Source organism: Camelus bactrianus, chromosome 8 (genome assembly GCF_048773025.1).
Source record: "Camelus bactrianus isolate YW-2024 breed Bactrian camel chromosome 8, ASM4877302v1, whole genome shotgun sequence".
Taxonomy (NCBI): Eukaryota; Metazoa; Chordata; class Mammalia; order Artiodactyla; family Camelidae; genus Camelus; species Camelus bactrianus.
Window position 1 is genome coordinate 19,518,780 of NC_133546.1, and position 23,697 is coordinate 19,542,476.

Below are 23,697 nucleotides of genomic sequence, written 5' to 3' on the forward strand. Positions count from 1 at the left end.
CTGCTGGGTGCTCTCCTGAAATCACAATTCCGCAGAGATTGTCACCGGGGCGGGAAAGGGGAGTGGACTATCAGCTGAGCAGCTGCGCTGTCTGTCGCCGCCGCCGCCGCCGCGCCGCGCCGCGCCGCCGCAGCTGCTCACTGGTCCTGGGCGCCGAGGTCCGTCCGGAATTCGCTCCCGAGTGCTCACCGTTCGATTCCCCCGGAAACGGCGGCCCGCACCCGCCGCGTTCCGCTGCCAGGGCTCCTGCGCCGCGGCCTCTGGCTCTGAGCGCGGCGGCCCGGGGGCAGCATGGAGGCCAAGCGCGGGTCCACGCCGGCTACCGGCTGTGCGTGGTCGGTGTCGGCCGAGGAGACCGAAAAGTGGATGGAGCAGGCCATGCAAATGGTAAGGGGGTAGGAGGTGGATGCATAGTGTGGGAACTTTCTCCGGCGCATCCCGACCCGAGTATTTGAATAAATGTTTCCATAATCGTTTCCATAATCTCGATGGCGCTCACATTCTAGGTAAACAGCTGGCTTTACTGTCCTGAAATTTTCTTTGGCTCATTCTCACAGTGGCTCCGGGGAAGGAAGAAAGGAGATACAGAAATTATTTATTTTTCACTGGCTTGAAATGTGCGCCAAACTTATCCCAGTTCAGGGGCTGATGGCACGTGTGTGCTGCGTCCCCTTCTTTTCTGTAGACACACTCGTAGGTCCGCGAAGTTACACCATTTTGTATTTAGACGCCTGGCACCTATACACTAGAAGAGAGGAAGCTGAGGATGTTTCTGGGAGAGAGCAGTGTAAAAACAAGTCCCTGTAGAGTCAGATTCTACCATTCATTCACTCATCCATCCACCCTAACTGCCTTTTGTCTTTGTACTTCTTTCCCTTGCTCCCTTCAGGACTCCTGATTAAGGAGGGCTCCAATCAGTTTTGTGTATAATCCAAGCTTTACGCATAATTATGTGTGCCAGGGAACTCTTTAATAGAGCTAAAAGTGTGTTTGTCATATATGTATATAAATCATGCACATGCGCATATATGCATATACGTTCTTTTAAGCTTGTTTTTCATACTTTTCTGAAAGTGACTCACAGTTTAAAAAAAAATTTCTATTTTGTGTTACAACTCAGGAAACACCGCTATAACTGAAACAAAAGTTTCATAGAACAGTACTTCACCTTCTTAGGTACGGTTTTCCTGGTATTTCTCTTTTACTGCATTTTGGAAAAAATGCTGGTCGTGACCCACTGATTCTATTTCATGACCCATTCTTTAAAGCCTACTTCAAAATTTATTTTCTCCATTAAACTTACAGGGTACATAACTTTCTATCTGCTACTTTAATTAATGTTCACATATGCCTTACAAATTATGTAATTTGTAATAAAGATTTGTTTGTCCTGAACTCCTTTTATGTTACTAAATTCTCCATGTTGGAGACAAGGAGTATTCATGTGATATCAAAATCTCACTCTCCTCCCCCCACCAGTTATTTTAATAATGTTATATGCTAGACAGCTTCTTAATAAGTAGTGAGGATAATAAATGCACATGAAGGCTAAACTATCGAAGATTAAGCTTCATTTATATCTTTCTATGGGTGAGAGAGCTGAGGGCAGGGGATGCCAGAATGCTGAGAATTTGGTCTGTTCCATTTGTTTTCATTTGCTTCAGGAGCTCTCAGAGTGTTTATGTGGAGCTTGCTTAGATGAAATGTTGAGAGATGCTGCCGTGGAGGACTCCACAGTGGTTTCAGAAACAGCTAAGTTTAATCAGTCATTGAGCTTTTCCATTTTGTGTATCAGAAATGTGTTCTCTTTCCATCCTTTCATATTTGGGGTCTTTATTTTCCTTTAAGCATCTATGGTCCTAATATATTGGAACATTTCACCCACTCACCTCAGCACTATTCTCTAGACGCCTGGACTAAATATTTAAGTCTTTTTACTACCTTTTGGTATGACCTTGGGCAAGTCACTTTATCCCCCTAGGGCATCACTTCCTACTGTGTAAAATGAGATGGTTGAACTCCAGGTAGCTTCTAAGGATCTCTCTGGCCTTGCCATTTTTGTCTCTTTAAGTGGATTATAAACCCCTAGGGGTGTGATTACCTAGTTTATCTACACAGAGTCAAGGAGGTTCTTAGTTAGAACTTTTTGTTTTGTTATGTTTTTTGTTTTTTGTTTTTTGTTTTGGCCAATAGTATATGCTTCTTCCAGGCCTTAAACAAAGGGGGAAAAGTGCTTGTCATAAGTCTTGGGCTTTGTCCAACCATTCCCTCACCGTAAAGAAACTTCAGATCTTAAATTACTTCAAAGAACTGTTGAGGTAATTGAAAGTGTATTATGTACTTCTGAGTAGAGTTTACGATTAGACCAGAAGCATAGCTAGTGCCATATCTGGAGGCAGCAAGTTAATCTCTGATGAACGTGTACTGAGGAATTTGAAAGCGAAATGTCCAGTATACCTGTAACAGGGAGGATACTAGCATCCTTCTAGCCTTTGTACAAAGGTAATGCATTTATAGGGCCAATTCAAATAACTGGAGTGTTTGGCCCTGATGTTAGCATTCGCTGGGAGAAGGCCTGGAGGAATTGGAATGGAGATGGACTCCTTAAAATTTACTAGCAAAGGCAGAAGACATAAAAGAAAATGGATAGATTTTGTTATATGAATATTGAAAAAGTCTACATATTAAAAAGATAAGATACAAGGTAACACAGCATATGACAAAGAAGGGAAAATATTTGCAACATATATAAAAGGACAGGTTTGATAACGTTAATATACAAAGAAACTTTACAAATGAATAAGAAAAGATGTATGTCCTAATGTTAAAAAAAGTCAAAGGATAGGAACATGCCATTTCTAAAGGAAATACAAATAGCTAGCAAGTAAACAAATGTGCAGTTTCACTAGTAATTAAGTTCAAATTAAAAAGAGATACAACTTTTCACCTAAGTCGGCAAAGGTGAAAAAAATTTATAATGCTTGTTGTTGGTAAGGGTGTGTATGTGAGGAATTAGCTAGTTGGTTGCTGAAATTGGGGCAACCTTTCCAGAGGGCGGTTCATATGAAAAAGCCTTAAAACTGAGTTTATCCTTTGATCCAGGAATGCCTTTATGTTTTTCTTCCCCAATGAAAACATTATAATGTTTTCTTTTTCTGATTATATAAATAGTTCATAGTCATAAGGAATTCAAACTGTAAAAGGGATTTAACAAATTAAATAATAATTACCTAAAAATCCTGCCATCAGAGATAATGTTTTAAACGCTTCAGAAACATTCTTCCCCATACCTCTCTGCCTATATGTAAACAGGTATATATACTTTTTTCTTATGTTAAAACTCTGTGGTGGGTTTTTAAAAATTTTATTTTTTGATATTTCATACTATTAAATAAATGGAATAATATATTCTCTTTATGACTGGGAATACCTTTAAAAACATATATTTAAATTAAAAATTATTTTTGAATTAAATATTTCTTATTTTGGCTTATTTTCCTCTCACCCCCATCCCACAGTACTTTAATTGCTATGGAATAGATTACCAAAAAATGGGGCAAAGTATGTATTTTAAAATCACCTAGACATTCTTAGATTGCCTTTTAGAACCATGCTACCCAATACAGTAGTCACTAGCACTTGTGGCTATTTAAGTTTAAATTAATTAAGATGAAATAAAATTAAATATTCAGTTCCTCAGTCACATTAGCTACATTTCAAATACTCAGTAGCCACATATGACCAGTGGCTACTATATTGGACAGCAGATCAAAGGACATTTCCATTACTACAGAAAGTTCTGTTGGGTAACACTGGTCTGAAATGGTCACAATTCTATCACTGGTATATAAGAATTTTCTGTCCTACCCCTGTTCCCACTAGTCCTGGAATTATCACTCTTTAATATTTGGCAGTGTTATAGATGAGAAGTAACATCTGTGTTGCTTTTTTGTTGCTTTTGATAAAGTTATTAAACTTCATATAAGGTTATCTACATTTTATTATTGTTTTGTAAAAATCACTATTTTTTATGATGGTTTTCTTTTGGAGAACTAAACATGTAATAAAGGTTATTGGTTTTATCATCACAGCATGTAATTCTGCAGGTGTAGGTTTAGAAACAAATAGAAGAATAAGTAACAGTGTTGCACTCTCATGTTCCAGACACAGTGCTATGCAGTGTTTCACAGTGGCCGTAATAGGTAAGCCCCACAGTAGCCCTGCCCTATGATATGTCTTATTATTGTCCTCTTTTTCAGTTGGAAACATAGAGGCTTAGAGTTAAGTAAACTTCCCAAAGTCAGGGAGCTGCTAAGGATGGAGCTGTGATTGGAGCCCAGCCACTTGTCTTTATCACCCGCCTGTGCTGTGCTGTTTTTGGACGCTCATTGCTCTCAAATATATGGAACTAGATCTCTCTGCCTTTTCCCTGTCATCACACTGACTACTGTGTATTGAGCATCCTAATTAGACATTTGGATTTTTTCTCTGTGAATTGCCTAGACATACCGTCCTTTACCCAATTTTATTATTGGTTTTATTTAAAAACATCACAATGCAAGAACCCTTTGTATTTTATAACTCTTTCTAGGAATAATTTACAAGGAAGTGATGGAGATATTATATACTGAAGATATGCAATATTCAAGATATTGTATATTGAAGCTAAAGGGAAGGTCTTCACTTTATTTATAATAGTGAAGAGTTTGAAAAATAGCCACATGTGCTAGTCAAACGAGGGGATCAATGAAATGAATCATAAATATTCATGCAGAGGAGCACTATGTAATCTTAAAAAAAATCATGTGCTGAAAAAATATTGCTCAACATGGGAAAGTTTTATAATATATTTCTAAATGAAAAAGACAGACCGCTGAACTATATATCTATAGTGTACATCTATTTGACTTTTTAGAAAACTACAAATATGTACATGGCAGGCATAGGAAAAACCTGAAAAACTTCTGTCACAGAGTAACTGATCATATTTTGGATTTTTTTTTACCAAGTTTTCTGCCTTGAACACACTTACTTTATATTTAGGAAAATAGAAAAATTGAGACTATATTCTTAGAGAGACAGGGAGAGAGAAAAGTTGCAAATTTTCTAAGAGAAATCAATTGTATACTATTATAGTATTCCTTTTCTGGGTGCCTAGTATTAGTAGAATGTTGTACTAGTTCTGAGGGAAATTCAAAAAGAAATGAAACACAGACACATCTGTTTTAACAAATGTGGCATGATTGTTTCCTGTGTGTTAGGCCTTGTGGCATGTGCTAGGCTGAGAAGGTGAGCAAAACACGTTTACTAATGCCTGGATCTAGGGCTTGCCTCCCCAAGCCGTACTGTTTAATTGATTAAATTAAGCCACGTGCAAATGAAAAGGTTAGTGGTAACAAGTACAGGGTCCAAAATAAGAGACAGATAAAAAGTGCTATCAGGTAGTAGGTGACCAAGTCCTGAACAAGTCAGTGGAGATAAATTATAGGATGCCTTCTTAACTTTAAAACGGGAAAATGGCATGTGGGTGGGCGGAAAGGAAAAGAAAAGTTGATCAAAGCAGAGGAAAGGTCAAGTACAAAGAAATGGAGGACTTGGTCTTGGGTTAGGAGGTGATCCAACTGTCTGCCTAGAACAGGGCTTCCTCAGCAGGGCCCAGGTTTTAGGAGAATCTATAAACCCTGACACTATAGATAAAAATATGTGCTTGCACTTTTTTCATGTGGGAAAGTCCATAACTTTCATCAGATCCTCAAAGGGGTTCTGAAAAGTTTAAGAACCAAGGACCTGGAAGATTAATGAAAAGCTAGGCTGGTTCAGTTGGCTGGTGGTTGGAAGGATCTCAGTGCCAGGATGAGGAAGTTAACGTTGTCAGGGGGAAAAGAGAGCTTCTGAGTCATTAGCAGTAACAGCTGTAGTGCAGTTTGATCTTTCCTGTGTTGTTATTTTCTACCTAAGAACTGTTCTGGCTACATTGTCTTTCCCCCTAATTTTGTTCTCTTTTTAAGGAAATATATCAAGTCTGTGCACACTGCTGTCTGTCTCCCTCTCCCCTCCTTTTACCACCACAGTCACTAGAAAGTAGTTCATAGGAGTGATGGCTTTAGAGAAGCTACAGAGTGTCGTCCATCTTTGAGCTGTCATTATCTGTAACCGGTGGGCCCCTAGAGCGAAGGAAATGACATTTAAAGAGCAAAAGAAATGACATTAAAAGACATTTAAAGTAGAGACAAGTGTTTGGGCTGGGAACAAGAGAGATTTCATTCTTCAATTGTGAAAGCTGATAATTTATTAATTTATGAAAGACCAAGTTGCCATTTTAAATAGTAACTGAGCCTCGGCCCTTCTCACAAAAGATGAGGTAGTTAAAAACCTCTCTGCACACACTTCAGACCCGTCTTGCCTGAGCTCTTGTGCATTCCTAAAGAAATGGTCAGGCTTGACAGAAGAGTTGGTGGGAGCGTTGGAAAGTATGAGATGGGATGGATCGAAAGTCCTTTTCAGTTTAATTAAATCTATTTTGAACTTGGCAGTAAAGCAAATATGCATATTTGATATGTGCATATATACACACATATTTTATATACATGTAAACACACGTCTTTTTTTTTTTTTTTTAATTGGAAAGCATTTCACCTAAACTCACTTCCATGGGGTTTTGGGTTATTCTCACCACTTGCTCCCTAACTCCCCATTCCAACTGCTCACCCCCTCAGCCTCAGCTTGGCAGGTGAGGCCATGCCTTATCAATAACATTATTTTCCCTTTTAAAAAACTCCCATCACTCATATTTTCTCTAATTTGAACAGCAGTGGAAGGCGCTTCACAAAAAACAGGTTACCCTAGGTAAGTAGTAAGACAATATTGAGGGGTGGGAAATAGAGTTAAATGGAGATGCATTTGCTGGAAGGAAAAAAGAAAATCCAGAGGAAAGAATGAGAGGCACAGTGGGGGCCGCTGGCGGCCTGCTTGGAGGGGCTGCCAGGCCGTGCAGCGTGGCCCCCTGCTGCCCTCCAGGCGAACAAGTCAGGACTCTTCCTGCCACCTACTCCCTTTCCCTTTGCTCTTGCATTCTCTTCTGCATGTTTGAAACACAGCCTCACATAGGGTTCTTTAGAAGATGATTTTACAGAAAATCCTTGTCACATGGCTCCCCATCTGTTTACTCCTGCAGTTTTTCTTGTCTTAAACTTTCTTCCGTCTCACTCTCTTGCTCAGTGTCCCCTCTCCTTTTGTCCCTTGAACTAGACCTATGAAGAACCCAAACAGTGATAAAGTAGCTGAGCAGTGGGAACTGGAGCAGAAAATAGAGGCACAGCCGTGGCGGAGAGGCCAGGGACCTGACACCTGGTAGGGGCTCCACAAAGATTTGTTGAACAAGTGAGTAAATGGAGCCAGGCTGCCTGGGCCCTAGTCCCAGCCTCTCATATTGGCTAATTCTATAACCTCCCCATGGCTCAGTCTCCTCATCTGTAAAATGGGGAAGATCATGGAACCAATCTTATAGGGTTAAAAATGAAATGAATCAACACTTAAAAGTGCTTAAAATAGTCCTGGATCATGGTTAAGTTTTTCAAAAAGTTGTAAGCTCTGATTTGCAAGCTCAGAATCAGAACACTTGGGATGTAGACATAATAGACTGTCGCGATAGTTAGAACTAGAAACGTCACCTGTAGATAAGCTGCTTTTCAGGCCCCTGGTTTTGCTTTCCTCAACTCCACCCAAACTGTGTCTGCACCACTGACCCTTCTTTCTCGGCTGAGTTTTTTTCCCGGGTCTTCAGTAACACCAGATACTCCTGATTTTCCTCCTGTTTCACTAGGGATCTCTTCTTAATTGCCATAGTAAGATCCTTCTCATTTAGTCCACTTTTATTTACTTATTTTTTAACTTGTCATTTTGAAATAATTATGGAGTCACAGGAAGTTGCCACAGAGTATACAAGGAAGGTCCAGGCACCCTTCACCCACTTTCCTCCAATGGTAACACCTTACATAACTACACTGTCACAGCCAGGAATGTGATATTGACCTAATCTGCAGAGCTTGTTCAGATGTCATCAGATTTCTGTGCACCTGTGTGTGCATGTGCTTGTGTCTGTGCTTGTGGTTCTGTGCCATTTTGTCACATGTTTAGTTTTGTCTAATCACCACCAGAACCGCTCCATCACCACAAACCTCCCTCGTGCTACCCCTTCGCAGCCACCATCCCTCCTAAACCCTAAACCCTGACAGTCACTAATGTGTCTTCCATACCTGTGGCTTTGTCATTCAGGACTATTGTACACACGAATGTGTCACCTTCTGGGATTGTTTTTTTTTATTATTATTATTTTATTTTTATTCAAGTGTAGTTGATTTACAATGTTACTGTCAGGTGTACAGCAGAGCAATTCAGTTACATATATATATTCAGATTCTTTTCCATTGTAGCTTATTATAAGAAACTGAATACAGTTCCCTGTGCTATACAGTAGGGTTTTTTTTTTTTAATTCAACATAATTTCCTTGAAAGCCATCCAAGTTGTTGGGTCAATTAATAGTTCATTCCTTTCTACTGCTGTGTAGTTTTCCGTGGACGGATGTAGCACACTTTGTTTAACCAGTCATCCCTTGAAGGACACTTGGGTCATTTCCAGTTTGGGGCTGTTATGAATAAAACTCCTATGAACGCTCATGTCTCTGTATGAAACTACATATTGTGTGGACATAAGTTTTCATTTCCCTGGATAAATAGATGCCCAGGAGTACGATTGTTGGGTCATATGTTTAGTGCATGTTTAGCTTTTTAAGAAACTGCCAAACAATTTTCCTGGTTGGCTGTACCATTTTTGCACTCCTACTGGTGGTACATAAGTGATCCTGTTTCTCTGCCTTGCCGGCATTGGTGTCATTACTTTTTGATAGCCATTCTGGTAAGTGTGTAGTCATATCTCATTGTGGTTTTGATTTGCATCCCCTAATGGCTAATGATGTCAGCATCTTTTCATGTACTTATTTGCCATCTGTATGCCGTCTTCGGTGAAATGTCTGTTGACATATTTTGCTCACTTTCTATCGGGATTTTTTTTTTTAACCTTTGAATTTTGAACATTCTTTATTGAGTCTGGATCTAGACCTTTGTTGGATATGTGGTTTGCAAATATTTTCTTTCAGTTTTAGCTCATCTTTTCTCCCTCTTAACAGGGTATGTTAGTGTCCTATGGCTTCTGTAAAAAAAATTACCACACACTTGGTGCTTAAAACAACACAAGTTTATTCTCCTGTGGTTCTAGAGGCCAGGAGTCCACAGTCAGTTTCACTGGGCCAAAACCAGTGTTTCAGCAGGGCTGTGTGTGCCTGGAGGCTCTAGAGGACAACATGTTTCCTTGCCTTTTCCAGCTTCTAGAGTGACATTCCTTGCTTGCTTCATGGCCCCTTCCTAGGCCAACAGCACAGCATCTTCAGATCTCTATGCTTCCGTCGTCACATTGCTTTCTGCTTTCTGTGTCACATCTCTCTGCTTCTCTCATGACTGGTGATTGCATTTAGGGCCATCTAAATAATCCAGGATAACTCTCCTATCTCAAGATTCTCAATAGATATCTGTAGAACGAATAAATGATTTGTCTCTCTTGTGCACCTGGGGTTATGTAATCCTAAACTCACCTGGGGTTATGTAATCCTAAGCTGATTTTAGATTTCATTCTCTGTGTGACGCCTGCCCTAACTGCACTGTTACTGGCCATCCCCACCCTCCCCGGCTGTCAGTCCTGCTCCTGGCTCTCCTTTCTCTAGGAGCCTTTGGTACATTTGTATATTTATTTGTCTATATTCACCAAACCTTGGATCTTCAGTCTTTCAGATTTTGCATAAACTGGGTATGCTTTAACCAGTTTTACAGAACTGGGACAGAACTAGCCTGTGGGTAACTCATGACACGGTTCTGAAGACTGCAGTCTTATTGCTTCAGATACTGTCTCCTTGCATCTCCCCACGCCCCGGCTCTATCCCAGCGCCCCCGGGGCGGGGGAAGAAGTACAATGTGCTCCCACTACGTGCCTCTCCTTTCACTGCTGTTGGCGAATGAGCATGCTTGAAGCAGCGGAGGAACCCATGTGACCATTATGACAGGAAGTTACTGCTACTATCAATGGTGTAGCTGGGAGTAAGAGGCCAGTGCAGGAGACAGAACACACTTGCTTTCAGCATCGCCTTCAACTTTGCACTCTGTGCCCTATGGTGTGTGTGAATACCTACGCTTAAATGGGGATCTAGTCTTCCCAGGTTATCTTCGGCCTGCCAAAGCAGGAAATTCTGTGCCTTTCTAGAAACAGCCGTACTTGGGTTCTTTTAACTGCAGTGAGGTGGAAATGATTATATACTAGTCCAAGGGCTGTGCCCTTTTAAAATTCCCTCTCACCTGCAGTATCAGGGCATCCCAGAGATAACCCGCCTGTTCTGCTCTCCTCCTGAAGAAGTATCCTCTGGCTGGCCTGGGCCCCCGAGCTGCGGGGATTCACTCAGCCCTAAGGCTGGAAGACAGCTGGACAGCGGGGGGTGGAGGGGAGACTTTGCGAATGCAATCCCTGGTGTGCTGTCCCCGGGATGGTGGTGGGGGACTTGTTCCTAAACTTATCTTCCTCAGTTGTGTTTTTCAGTTGAGGTGTACTTTACATACAGTGAAATGGACAGGTCTTAAATGTATCGTTTATTCAGTTTTCAGTGACGTCACTCACATCCCTATCAAGGTAAAGTTGTCACCACCTCAGAAAATTTCCTTGTGTCCCTTTCTGATCAATCTACATGTCCTCTTTCATGAAGCAACCACTGCCTCGATTTCTATCATTGTGGTTTGGTTTAGTCTGTTCTAGCTCATCAAGTGAAAGGAGTCGTCGTCGTCGTGTGTGTGTGTGTGTGTGTGTGTGTTTGTGTGTGTGTGTGTGGCTTCTTTTACCTAGGTGTCTGAGATTCACCTGTGGTGGTGTGTGTATCTGCTGTTTGTTTCTTTTTATTGTGGAGTAGTATTCCACTGTGTGAATGTGGCACGACTTGATGGTCCATTGCTTTGTTGATGGACACCTGTGCCGTGTCCAGATTTTGGCTATTGTGAATCAAGCTATCATGAACATTCTTTTACAAGTTTTTTTTTTTTTTTTTTTTGGTGGATGTAATATTCCCTTCTCATAAGTAAATATTTAGGAGTAGAATAGGCTGTATGTATGTTTACTTCTTAGAGAAACTTCCCAATTGTTTTCCAAAGTGGTTGTGCCATTTTTGTCTTGGGAACTTTTGTTGTCCCACTTAAAGCAGAAATTGTGGGCACAGGGAGAGATCTAGTCTGGTCATCTTTATGCTATTGGAACTCTAGAGGATATTTTCTGTTATTTTTAAAAAAACCAAAAATTAAGCAAGAAGAATTTCAGTGAGGGAAGAATTTTAATGAAGTATTTATAAATGTTATTTATTCTTCTACCTCTTTGCAAATGTATATACTATTTCCGAAAAAGTGCATAGACACCAGCAATTTAAGAACAAAAGCCAAGAGCAGTCTTTTGGTCACTGCTGCTTCTGATGAGAAGAAAAAAATCAGGGGATTCGGGACCTGTGAAGGGGATTTGTTCTTGAGTCTCCTTTAACATGGACACAGCAGAAAACAAAGGCACTGATGCCGGAGTGTGTCTGAGAAAGGGAAGGCTGAGCCGCATTTCTTTGCTCCGGTGTTTTTATCTGTGGACGCTGCTAAGGCTGCATCTCTTTCTTTCCTGTCATCTTTTCAAGTATTGAACATTGCATCTTAGATTTTCCACTTTGCCTTTCAGGCCAGAGAAGCCCTAGAAAATATCGAAGTTCCTGTTGGTTGCCTTATGGTCTTCAACAATGAAGTTGTGGGGAAGGGAAGAAATGAAGTTAACCAAACCAAAAATGTACGTGAGTCGAACAGTATAATTGTAAACATGTGGCAGTGATGGTGGGCATGGAAGGAGTTTATCATAGTTGGCGAGAAGAGGGGTCTCTGTAGAGTCCCATAAGTATCAATGGAAAGATAGTTACCCTAAGCATCTTTTTTTTGAATGCCTTTTTTTCCTGATTATAGAAGTGATACATGTTGATTTTTAAAAATTTGGGTAATACAGAAAAATTTAATGAAGCAATAAATTCTTCAGGTCTGATTTTCTGTTTTATAGAATTTTACCTTAACATTTAAGTGGAACCCAAGAGGGGATTTTATCACATCAGAGTGTCCATATGGGAGAAAGGAGTTTATCTCCATCTTAAGCAAATCCAATGTATGAACGTTCTACTTTACAAAACACATCAATTTAATGCATATCATATTCCTTAGTGCCTTTAAATAATGTGCTCCTTCTAGCAAATTAAAAAGATCACCCTCAGTTGATAACTTTGGAGGTATAAAAGGACTGTACCAAGGAAGCTGTTCCTGTATCATATGATTCAGTGAAACACAGTCTCCACCACCGGCTGTCTTTGTACCTCCACGTACACTTTAACAGTTCGTGTGATTTTTATGGTGGTTAGGTTGAGAAGTTCATAAATCAAGGTAACACCTCCTGAACATGGTATCACACAGCACTGTGACACAGTAAGTATAAATGAAGTATCAAGTTTTAGGATTATAAGAAGTGCTAGGTGGACTCAAGGATAGCTTAGAACTGTAGCACCACTTGGATGGACTTTGATCTTGCTTGGGAGCCAGGAAACATGCTGGTGCTGGTACTGGGGCTAAGAGGACTTTTAAGTTCATTACATCTATCAGAGACAAAACTGAGATGTAGTGCACAAGCAAAGTAGGGACCCAAATTCACAAAGCGATTGTTATGTGGATATCAAAATGCCTGTGAGATAAGTAATGAACCATCATGCAGTGATTAGTGGATAAACAGATACTGATTTGGGAGTGGAATTCTGTAATTTAAATAATTGTCTTATCTCCTTATTTGTATTTTGTGGTTCAGTACAATGTTTTTTAACATGAGAACACTGAATGTCCTGTCAACGTCCACCTAAACCCCCAGTGACCTGGGTTTCTTCCATACCTTGAAATTAACCTGCATTATTTTTACTATTCTGCATTCTATAGATTACCCTAGAATCACAGTATGGGAAGACTCTTAACCCAATATAAGGAGGCCTGAGTCCTACTTCTGGCTCTGATACCATCACCCCCGTGACCACCACCATCACCTCTCCCAGCTGTGTGTCTTTAGTACCTCCTAATTTAGCTTAGCTTCTGGTTCTTCAGCAAGTAAAAGACAGAGTTGATTGAGATGATTTAGGCCAACAATTATTTATTGAGAACTGTGGAAAGATTTGATTCAGTAATTCTGAATCTGATTTTTAAAAAGCATCCACTTTGGGGAAACTTTAGCCACTGTGCCAGCACCTTGCACACCCTGCCCTATGTCACAGGTAAATGAACACCTTTCTGTTTGCCCCACCAAATTTTATGCTTGTGGAGGACAGAGACTTTTTATCCCAGAAAGAGTTTAGCACAGGGAGAGGGTATAGCTCAAGTGGTAGAGCACATGCCTAACATGCATGAGGCCCTGGGTTCAATCCCCAGTACCTCCATTAAAAATAATTAAATCAATAAACCTAGTTACCTCCAACACGCACCCCCCCCAAAAAAAAACCTTAAAAAAAGAAAGAGTTTAGCACAGTAGCTTGTACCTAGTTGACACTTGGTGTAAGTTTGTTGATAAATGTGATTATCATGAGTGTTACAAGTAATTATCACATAGTGGAGCACATATATAGCATTATGTGGCACTGTGGTTCATGTAATTCAGGTCACTTTATGAGATGTGGCTACCAGTATACCCTATTTTACTTAATGGGGAGACCAAGGCTTAGAGAAGCTGTGTACCTTGCCCAAGGCCATATGATTAGGAATGTCACAGTCAGGATTTAGATTGAAGTGGGGTTGATTCCAAATGCTGTGTGATTTCCCCTGTACTCTACTATTCCCAGGAGGTATCTGAGACTGAAACCGAATCTCTGCTTCTCTCTAGAGTCTGCCAGTACGTAAAATCTCATCCCAAAGAAAGTCTAAGTGATGACATTCCCTTGATGACATTCTAAATATAGATTTGCTTAGAGTGAGGTCAGTGACAGCCTTGAAAACATATTTGAAACTGGAGCACATGCTTCTGAAAATTTTAAGCTTCCTCTTAAAAATTCAGAAACCATAGACACATCTTTTTTTTTTTTTTTTGAGACTTATCTCTCTATGGCATTTTAATTGAAAGAGTGTTTCCTAAAGTACCTTAGGTACTTAACTAAAAATACCGCATAATTCGTGTGGCATCTCAGATTAGGTATCTCTTGTTGGCAAGGTACTTGAAGTGGGAAATAACATTGTCAACTGCTAAGGGTGTCCTGAAACCTTTGTTTGCTTAAACGTTGGCAGAAACGGTAGGCTCATTTTTCATATTTTTTAAAAGAATATTTTATTTATTATTATATTATTTACATGATTTTATTTTGGTGATGGGGGAGGTAGTTAGGTTTATTTATTTTTAGAGGAAGTTCTGCGGATTGAACCCGGGACACTGTGCATGCTAAGCATGCACTCTATCACTTGAGCTATACCCTCTCCCCTGTATTTATTTTTGAATATTTGTGAAATACAGTTACATGTAGCAAATAGGGTCAGTGCAAGCACCTCTCTTTTCAGGCGACTCGACATGCAGAAATGGTGGCCATCGACCAGGCCCTAGATTGGTGTCGTCACAGTGGCAAGAACTCTTCCGAAGTGTTTGAGCACACTGTGTTGTACGTCACCGTGGAGCCGTGTATCATGTGTGCAGCTGCCCTCCGCCTGATCAGTATCCTTGGACTTCGTGGGTTAATGTCTTGTACTCTTCCTTTGAACTCGAAAATGGCCAGACACGTAACCTATTTCTACTATGTGAAAACAGAGATTTATGAAACAAATGATAGGAGGTACATGTTATAAAATACAGTACCTCTTGGCCAGAAAATTTTTAGGGAAGATTTTTGAATAATAAAATTACCTCTTTGTTAATATCCATAAACATATAACTATTAAATATCCTAGAGCAAGAAAAAGCTTAGAATTGACTTAAACTGTCATGTAAAGATAAACCAGAAATTAAAGTTGATTGTAAAGCAGTGTGCATAGGAAAAGATCTAAAGGATACACACCTGTTTTGCTTTGGATAAGTGATCATAGGTGATTTAAAAATTTTCTTTCTCTGTTTATATGTTTTTATTGGGGTTTTTTTTTTTTGCCATGAATACCTATTACATAGGATGTATGAAAAATTTTAAGTCATAAGTAAATACAAAGTAAAAAACAAATCATTTATGATATTATAATTGTAAATGAATGGGAAACTGATAAATTACAGCACTTTGACTTGTGTCTTTCACAGAGTGACACAAAAACTGAGCACAGCAGGTTAGCCTCTACAAATCTTTTAAAAAATTATTTGGTAATTCAACGACTCGCTTCCATACCTGCATATTTTTATGTACTTATTTTGCTCTGTATGTGTGAATCATTTCATCACTTTAAAAATAATAGAGGGTTTTGAGTATGATCAAGTCCTCAATTCCCACTTGGTAAACTCTGCCCGTCCCGCCTTAGAGAGTGGCTCCGCTTTAGTCTGGTTTATGCTGGGCCACAGGTTATATTTTATTTGAAGAGAGAACAAGGGAAAATCTTTTTTTAAGAGGTAAAAATCCCTGGACTAAATTTTTGCCTCCTTTCTGGCTCCAATTCTCTAATGATTTAAAAAAAAAGTGATTTAGGGAAGACCAGAGAGAGCACCACACTGTGGACATTTAGCAACTGCTCGTTCAGTTTCTATTCCATTTGCAGTTGTGAGACATAATGTCTAAATCCTCTAAACCTCTTTCTTTTGTGTAACTGGATTATATGACTTTTTTTGGAGGGGAGGTAAGTAATTAGGTTTATTTACTTATTTATTTTTTTAATGGAGCTGCTGGGGATTGAACCCAGGACCTCGTGCATACTAAGCACAGGCTCCACCACTGAGCTACACCCTCCCTCCCCTGGACTGTGTGACTTTTAAAACTAAGCGCAAATGTAATTGTTTTTAAGAGTGGCGTGAGCTTTCCTCTCCAGGATGACAGGTATAAACCCACCCTACTTTGGTCACGATATACACTTGAACCTCACATTCCCTGCAGGACCTTAACTCTTTCTCAGAAATCCCGCTGGTTGTCTACGGCTGTCAGAATGAACGATTCGGTGGCTGTGGCTCTGTGCTAGACATTGCCTCTGCTGATTTACCAAATACTGGGAGGCCGTTTCGGGTAACATGAACCGTGATGCCTTTTCTTTCTTTCTCATTACGTTGGTCCCATCGTGGGCTTGCACGTAGTCAGCGTGTGGTCAGTAAACCAGGAAGCCACGCTGGAACCAGATGGGCTCTCGGGACCTCTGGTCGAGTTCACTGATACCCAGTGTAAGATAGGCGGTCGTTTCCAGGTGAGTGCCTCGCTCTCTGAATTAACAGGATCCCTCCAGACGGGGAGTCCCCAGCCTTCCGAGGTTTCTTCTGATGGTTGCTTCACCTTCCGCCGTGTTTGAGGACACTTCCGGGGTGGGCGTTCTCCCTCCACGCGTGTTCCCGGCTGCATGCTGCCCCAAGCTTGTGTGAAGCTCAGCCCGTGCCAGCGACAGTAGATGCGATGACAGTGAACACACAGTATTTTTGCACAAAGTCAGTCATTTTGCTTGATCGCCCTGTGTTATTTTTGGTGACTAGCAATCAATCCCTGTGTTTTCATTATTTTTCTTTCCCCTACCATTTTAATGTTGAAATTTACCCCAAACCCAAGAATCCACTTAGAAATTCTACTTCCCCTTTAACCTCACCACTTCTCCCAAAGTTCTTATGTTTAAGGCTATGAGCGGTAGGAATTTACATGTCAGAGTTCGGTTTGTGGACAAATACCAGTTTCCATAAACTGGTTTCATTGCTTTTCTCACCAAGATGTAAGGTTAATCCTTAAAGTATCAAGCTTTGAGAAGAAGAGTACTTAACAAACTCTGGACATAATGGGCAGTTAACTTCAGAGACCTCAGATACTCTTAGGAGAATATTAAGTACCTGTGAAGGGCTAAATTGGGCTGAATCCACTGAGTATACGTTTTGAAAAACATTCTATTTGAGTTTTCCCAGCTGAACATTGGCTCTCCTAACAACTCCTGTACTTTTGAAAATAGATGGCTTTTAGCATCACGTCAGAAAAGAAATTGTATTAGAATGATGGAGAGTAAGCAACATGATTAGCTTGATCATTAAAAAATGTAAAGTGATTTTTTTCCTGACACTTCTGTTAGTGGCTCAGATTTTGCTTACCTAACTCCTCGCCAGTGAATTGCTAACTCTGTACTTCATATATGAGAAATGTCTAAAGAGTTTCTCAAAGATTCTGGGCAGAACAAAGATGAGCCCTTGAATATCAGACATGGGTGGAACTTTCCTCTCCAACATGCCAGAGACGTTGAGTGCACAAAGACAGTCCTTTCCTGCACATCCCTGCACAGAATTAATCTGGCTGAACCAAAAGATAAGTTCATTTGCAGCGTGTCGACCTGGCCAGATTGGCTCCATCAAAATAAATGGCCACAGTTTGAAGCCACATCTCCAGGCTTGATGTTAAATTATGTTTTTTCAGAGTATATTGAGATTCTAAAGAAACCATTGCTACCCCACCTTCTAGATACTGTTTTTCCCTTTTATGTGGCTGGGCTGGGTGTGGGGGGGTTTATGGGAGGTGGGATGCTGGTTTTGTATTGCAGAACTATAGACTTTTAAAATACTGTATTATAAGCAGCATTAAAATTCATAGAGACCCACAGAACTATTCTTTTCAAAGAAGATGGGGATTATAATACCTACCTGCTCCCTTTAAAAAATATGTTTTAATAAGAATACGTGCCTTTTATTAAAGCCACAAATTTGTAGCTATAATAGATGCTTGAAAAGATTATCTTGGTATCTTAGAGGGCTCCAGTTTCCTTCTCCACCTGTAACTCAGTGGGTCTGGCCCCTGACTTGCACATTAGAACCACCTGGAGAGCTTTGAGGCGTGCCTGTGCTCGGTCCCCACCCCTGACAGACAGAATCAGAAGCCTTGTGGGGAGGGGGAACAGGGGTATTGTTTTATAGAGCTCCCAAGTGACTACTGAGCAGCGAGAGGAGAGCCCCGGGGACAGAAACAGTGAACACAGCAGAAAGAGAGAGGGACTGACCGATGACGGTTGGAAGATGAAGTCCTGAGACGCCAAGGGAGGAGAGAGTTCTAAAAAGAAGCAAGTATGGTCAGTGGTTGCCACGACTGCAGAGTTGAGGGTGAAAAGAGCAGTGTTTTGTCACTAGGGGCTCTTGGGGCATCTCAGGGCAGGTTCAGTGGAGTTCTGGGAGCACAAGCCAGGGAGGATGAGGTCGAGGAGGAACTGAGAGCTGAAAAAGTCATGGCCACGATTCTGGAATGTTCCCAGGATCAGGCTGGAAGCTCACCTGGGGGGCAGGGTAGAAGGAAGGTTATTGGGTTTTTTTTTCCGCCAGCTTTATTGAGATATAATTGACATATAACACTGTGTAAGCTTTAAGTGTATAATGTGATGATTTGATACTGGTATATATTGTGAAATGTTTACCACAATATTAGTTAACACATCCTTCACTGTACATAATTACCATTTTGTTGTTACGTTATCGTGAGAACATTTACGCTCCACTCTCATAGCAACCTCCAAGTAGACAATACAGTATTGTTAACTGTAGTCACCATGCTGTTCCTGTGTCCCTGGAACTTAACTCCTTTTATAACTGAAAGTTTGTGCCCTTTGACCAGAGTCTCCCCATTTGCCCCACCCCCTCCGCCTCTGGCAATCTCTGTTCTACTCTCTGCTTCCAAAGAAAAAATATGTATTGTCTTATCCATATGAATATTATTCAGCCACAAAAAAGAAGGAAATCTGCTATTTTCAACAACATGGTTGGGCCTCGAGGGTATTATAGGAAGGGAGATAAGTCAAACAGAGAAAGACAAATGCTGTATGACCTAACTTACACATGGAATCCGAAAACGTCGAACTCGTAGGTTATTTGTTTTGATGGAGATGTTTAATGTGGGCTTTACAGGCCCAGGAAAGAGCCGACTGAAGGCACAGGAGAAAGGGAGGCTCACCGGGAGCGTGGACTACGCTCCCGGGCCCTGCGCTGGCTCCGTTTTCTCCTGGGTACTGCTTCTGGATGGAAGATTCCCTGGAATCGCCATTCATGACATCACTTCACGCACTTCCAAAGGGCTCAGCGTTGTCCAAACTCCCGTGACAAGCCTGCAAAGCCCTGTATATTTTGACTTCGTTTTATTGCTTTTCTTTCTTTGCTTATACACCCTTAATAGTCACCGCCACCTCTGTCAGCTGGTCTCACACACGACTTACTTATACCTACTCTTTCCCTGAAATGATCTGCTCAGTCTCCTTACATATTCTCTATCGTTAAGGCAAGTTTAAGTTTCATCTCCTTACCGTTATCACAATTATTCTTTAATGTGTTGATCTCCTCTTGAGTTATATACCAAAGACAGAACAAACTGAATGCTTCAAGAAAATCCTCTGTAGTAAGGATCGACTGATGTTTTCTGTAAAGAGCCTGATAGTAAATATTTTAGACTTTGTGAGCCACTTATGTCTCTACCATGTATTCTTTTTTTTTAACCCTTTAAAAATATAAAAATCATTCTTAACTGACCATTTTTAGCTGTGGACTGCCAACCCTAGCTCTACAGAATCAGACACTTAATGCACCACCAGTAAATAACAGCAGATAAAAATAGCTTAATGCTTAATGAGCATCTGTGATATGCTAGGTATTTATCAGGGGTTATTTTACTTAATCTCATTTGATATAAAGAAAATCCTTAGGGGTTGATTGCTAGAATTATCTTTATCTTACCTATGAGGGAACTGAGGCATAGAAAGCTTGTCTTGCCCAAGATCACATAGCTAGTAAGTTGTGCTATGATCATGTAGTAGTTGATTGAGAAATAATAATTAGTTGATTGAGAGTGAGGTTTAATTGAGGCTGTACGCCTTATGTTTTTGGAAATATACTTACCCATGTTACTAATGCCCACGAGATGTATTAACGTTATCTGAAACGTGTTTACATAATTATGTATATATTGCTGTTTTTATGGATACAATGCATTTTCACAGCCCTACGTTCATTCTCAACTTTCTCATTTCATCAGTGCATTCCTGGCTATCGGGCTGAGGAAGCAGTGGAAATGTTAAAGACCTTCTACAAACAAGAAAATCCAAATGGTGAGTTTTCCCCTACTGTATATAACGTCCTTCACTTACAACAAACCAGTATGAAGAGAGTCTGCATGGGACTGCCTCTTCACTTTCTCTTTCTCTTTTCTGTTCTTTTCCCAGCACCAAAATCAAAGGTTCGGAAAAAGGAATGTCAGAAGTCCTAAACTTGCTCTAACGAAAGGCTCATGCCCCCGGACGACAGTCTTGGACTGAAAGCTCTTGACATCGTTAAATCATATATTTCTATATTGCCCTTGACCCGTGGGAAAATCGTGTCTTATCATTTGCTTTGCTAAGGGAACAAATTAGCACTTTTAAAAAAGTCCGACAGTTGTAAACGACTCAGCTTTTCCACAAGCTGGAAGAACATTTTAGGAAGGGGAAAAAGTAGTAAAGATTGAGGTTTTGTAAATTAGTAAGCAGTACATGCTCTTCCTGCCAAAATAATTATGCTCAGTCCAGGGAAGTGCTGACTTTCAGAGGATGTGCCCAGACTCGGTTACCTGACGTGTCTGGCCTGGAGCGTGCCACCCTGCGGACACCTGCTCCAGACCTGGCCTTTCAGACTCAGACTCTTCATTCTTTGCAGCCACTATGTTCTCCCAGGGGGGCCCGTGACTGCCTTGGAAATTGTATCTGAATCGTATGCATATAGACCATGATTATGTGGTCCTTAGAACAGATTTTTGCTTTTATAAAGCATTTAGGGAAAATACATACTTTTAAAACAAGTGCTTAAGTATCATTTTAAAATTACAGCACTTGCTATCATGAAACCTTATTTATGCCTTCTTTGAAGATGAACAGTCTTAAAAATAAAAGCGCATAAATGGAACAATTCCTTCTCTGTTACTGAGCAGCTGTATTGTGCTGGGCTCCGTTTATTTACTGAATCAATGAGCAAAACAAAGAGTTCTGCCCTCATGGAGCTCCTTTTCTAGCAGGAGGAGACAGACAGTGAACCCAGCAGATTCCACAGTACGTTAGAGGGTGATAAGAGTCATGGCAAAAAGGCAAAGAACTGGGTAGAGATGGGTGTGCCATTTGGCAGTGGGAATGCTGGTTGCAGAATTGAATGATTAGTTTAATCTGAAATTAAACAGTTATTTCTTTTTATAAAACTCCAGATTTAGAATTTAAAATGTTAAAGTGTGCACACCACCCTGGAAAGGGTATCCGCAGCAGGAAGTTCCAGATATTCAGGCTCCCTGACTGAAGGGTGGCCTCTGATGAACTGAAGCTTTGCAGAGCCTTGCTGGGATGCTCCGCGTCTGCCCAGAAGGGGGCCTCGCCGTTCCACCAGAAGCCTAGCTCCTCAGTTGCATTTCTTCAGTGGATTCATTTCCTTGATGCAAAGCATCTGTATTTGTTGGTTCTGCCATTTGAGCAATGTCTCTGACTTGTTTGTTTTGAATTACATTACAGGCTGGAATGTAATTGTGGTGAAAGTATTTTTATATTGCCGAGGGTAGCAGCTAATCACAGTTATATGCTTCAGAGGATTTATAATTGCTTGGTTTGGTACGTGTGTTTTCTGACTGCATTTGAGAAGTTTTATGGAGAAGAATATACATGATTTTAAATCTATAATAATGTTATATGTACCTTCTCTTCAATTTCACCTACTTTAAACATGATCTCATTAAATTTTAGTGCTTTGACTAGTTTATTCCTTTTTGCAGTTGTTCATAATTCATTTCTGCTCCTTATGCTTTTCTGCAAGCAGATTTCACTGCACTTTATTGTCTTCGTGTCATTTTCTCAGGGATTATTTGTAGACAGAAAACCTGGAAACTTTTCTCTGGAGAGTACCACCCAGTAAGTCCAGCCAAGCATCTTCTGTCAAGTAGGTTCTCGGTAAACACTTGTTGAAAAAATTACTTACTGAAATTCAGGGGAAAATGAAGAATAAGGAGATTATGTGGGATAAAAAGCCAATGCCAAAAATAGTACCTGGGTATTTAAACTCAGAGATGATCACTACTAAAAGGATCAAGGAAATAATAAAACTATAAAGAGGGAAGGATAGAAAAGACTTACCAATATACCTATGTTCTGTCTTTGCTGTGTTTTGGAGAATGGACAAGAATTCTGAATTCCTAAGCATGGCAGAAAATTATTTTTTTGATTCTCTCTCCAGTGATTGACTTGCAGAACAGTCTCTCCTAAATTTTTGGTCTTAGGCATGGTCTTCAGCTCTGTTGCTTTGGGGAACAGTTTGGATGGAGTACTGGAGATTGGAGGTCAGCGTCTCCCGCACTGATCCACGACCGTTGTGGGGTCACGGACATGAAGGTTGTGGGATCTTGACAGCAGTTAAGAAGTGGTGGTAAAGGGCTGAAGCTATATTATATGATGAGGTGATCTTGCTTCCTGAGTCATTCTCAAGCTACCTAGACATGGCTTAAAATATTAAGATGCTCCAGTTCGAAAAGATTGAATCCAAATGATTGATACTGGGGGAGCGTGTCTAAGAGACCAGCTGAGAGGCTTGTTTAGTGTGAGGTGATTCTGCAAGTTGTAGGATGTGCAAAGGTTTTAGAATCACAGCCTTGTTTAGAGAAATTAATGGGAAATGATTGCATCTAAGTTGCTGGAGTATCCAGTGTTTACTGGTGTATACACTGGACTCTGCTGAGGATGGATGGTGTGTAGTGCTTTGGCAGGCTTCAATCACCAATAAAAGATCATGTTAACATATCTTTGTGCTTTCTTGTGACTTGGCACAAGCGTCCCTTCCTGTGTTGTGCTTGGAATATCATGGAGAGAAAGTAGATAGCCAAGAACTCCAGTGTAGGCAAGAACTGTTCATTTTTCTTTAAATTCTATTTGGAAATAATTTCAAACTTAGGGAAAAAAAAGTTGCAAAAATACCCACACATCCCTTATTCTTTAAACCTATTAATATTTTATATCTTTAGCTTTATCAGTTGATCTGTATTATTGTCTCTAAAAAATATTTTTCTGAAAGTTATATATCTCTTACATTCTTAATTCATATATAATCACAGTATAGTTATCGACTTAAGTAAATTTAACATTGATATAATACTTTTATCTAATATACCATTTGTATTCCAATTTTGACAGTTGACCCTATAACATGCTTTAGAGAACCCCCCCCCCCCAATATCAGATCCATTCTAAGGTCAGATATTGCTTTGATTGTCATATATCTTTAGCTTCTTTTATTCTGGAACATTTCCACAGCTTTTCCTTGTCTTTTGTGACATTGTCATTTTTAAAATAATACAGTCCTTCTGCACCACCTCCTTTTTCTTTTTTTATAACAGTGTTTCCTCGTAATTAGATTTAGGTTATGCTTTCTAGGTGATGTTCTATTCTCAGAATATCAGACCTGGAGGC

The 23,697-nt window shown here is 40.3% G+C and overlaps 1 protein-coding gene and 1 non-coding gene across 4 annotated transcripts; both read left to right on the forward strand.

The window, feature by feature from the left end:
- Positions 1 to 124: 124 nt before the first annotated feature.
- ADAT2 (adenosine deaminase tRNA specific 2) lies at positions 125 to 22,000 on the forward strand. Of its 3 annotated transcripts, XR_012508568.1 has the most exons (7): positions 125 to 387; positions 11,801 to 11,905; positions 14,677 to 14,827; positions 16,198 to 16,304; positions 16,508 to 16,714; positions 20,265 to 20,337; positions 20,452 to 22,000. XR_012508568.1 is itself a non-coding variant. In XM_010965658.3 (6 exons), exons 1-6 carry the CDS (start codon positions 292 to 294, stop codon positions 20,493 to 20,495), a joined length of 576 nt encoding a protein of 191 aa, XP_010963960.2. In that variant the 5' UTR covers positions 125 to 291; the 3' UTR covers positions 20,496 to 22,000. The 3 variants fall into 3 exon arrangements, 1 of the variants encoding a protein (XP_010963960.2); XR_012508567.1 differs by having other exon boundaries at positions 16,508 to 20,337; XM_010965658.3 differs by lacking the exon at positions 16,508 to 16,714.
- Positions 13,496 to 13,571, forward strand: TRNAV-AAC (transfer RNA valine (anticodon AAC)). The gene has a single exon. It is a non-coding gene; the product is annotated as a tRNA-Val (tRNA).
- Positions 22,001 to 23,697: the final 1,697 nt, after the last annotated feature.

What these genes read in the sequence shown, in the direction of transcription:
- ADAT2 (XM_010965658.3), top strand. Translation starts at nt 292, where the DNA reads ATGGAGGCCAAGCGCGGGTCCACGCCGGCTACCGGCTGTGCGTGGTCG. An exon ending in AGCTGCCCTCCGCCTGATCA is followed by an intron (nt 14,828 to 16,197) that starts GTATCCTTGGAC and finishes ACTCTTTCTCAG; the next exon opens with AAATCCCGCTGGTTGTCTAC. An exon ending in ATACTGGGAGGCCGTTTCGG is followed by an intron (nt 16,305 to 20,264) that starts GTAACATGAACC and finishes TCATTTCATCAG; the next exon opens with TGCATTCCTGGCTATCGGGC.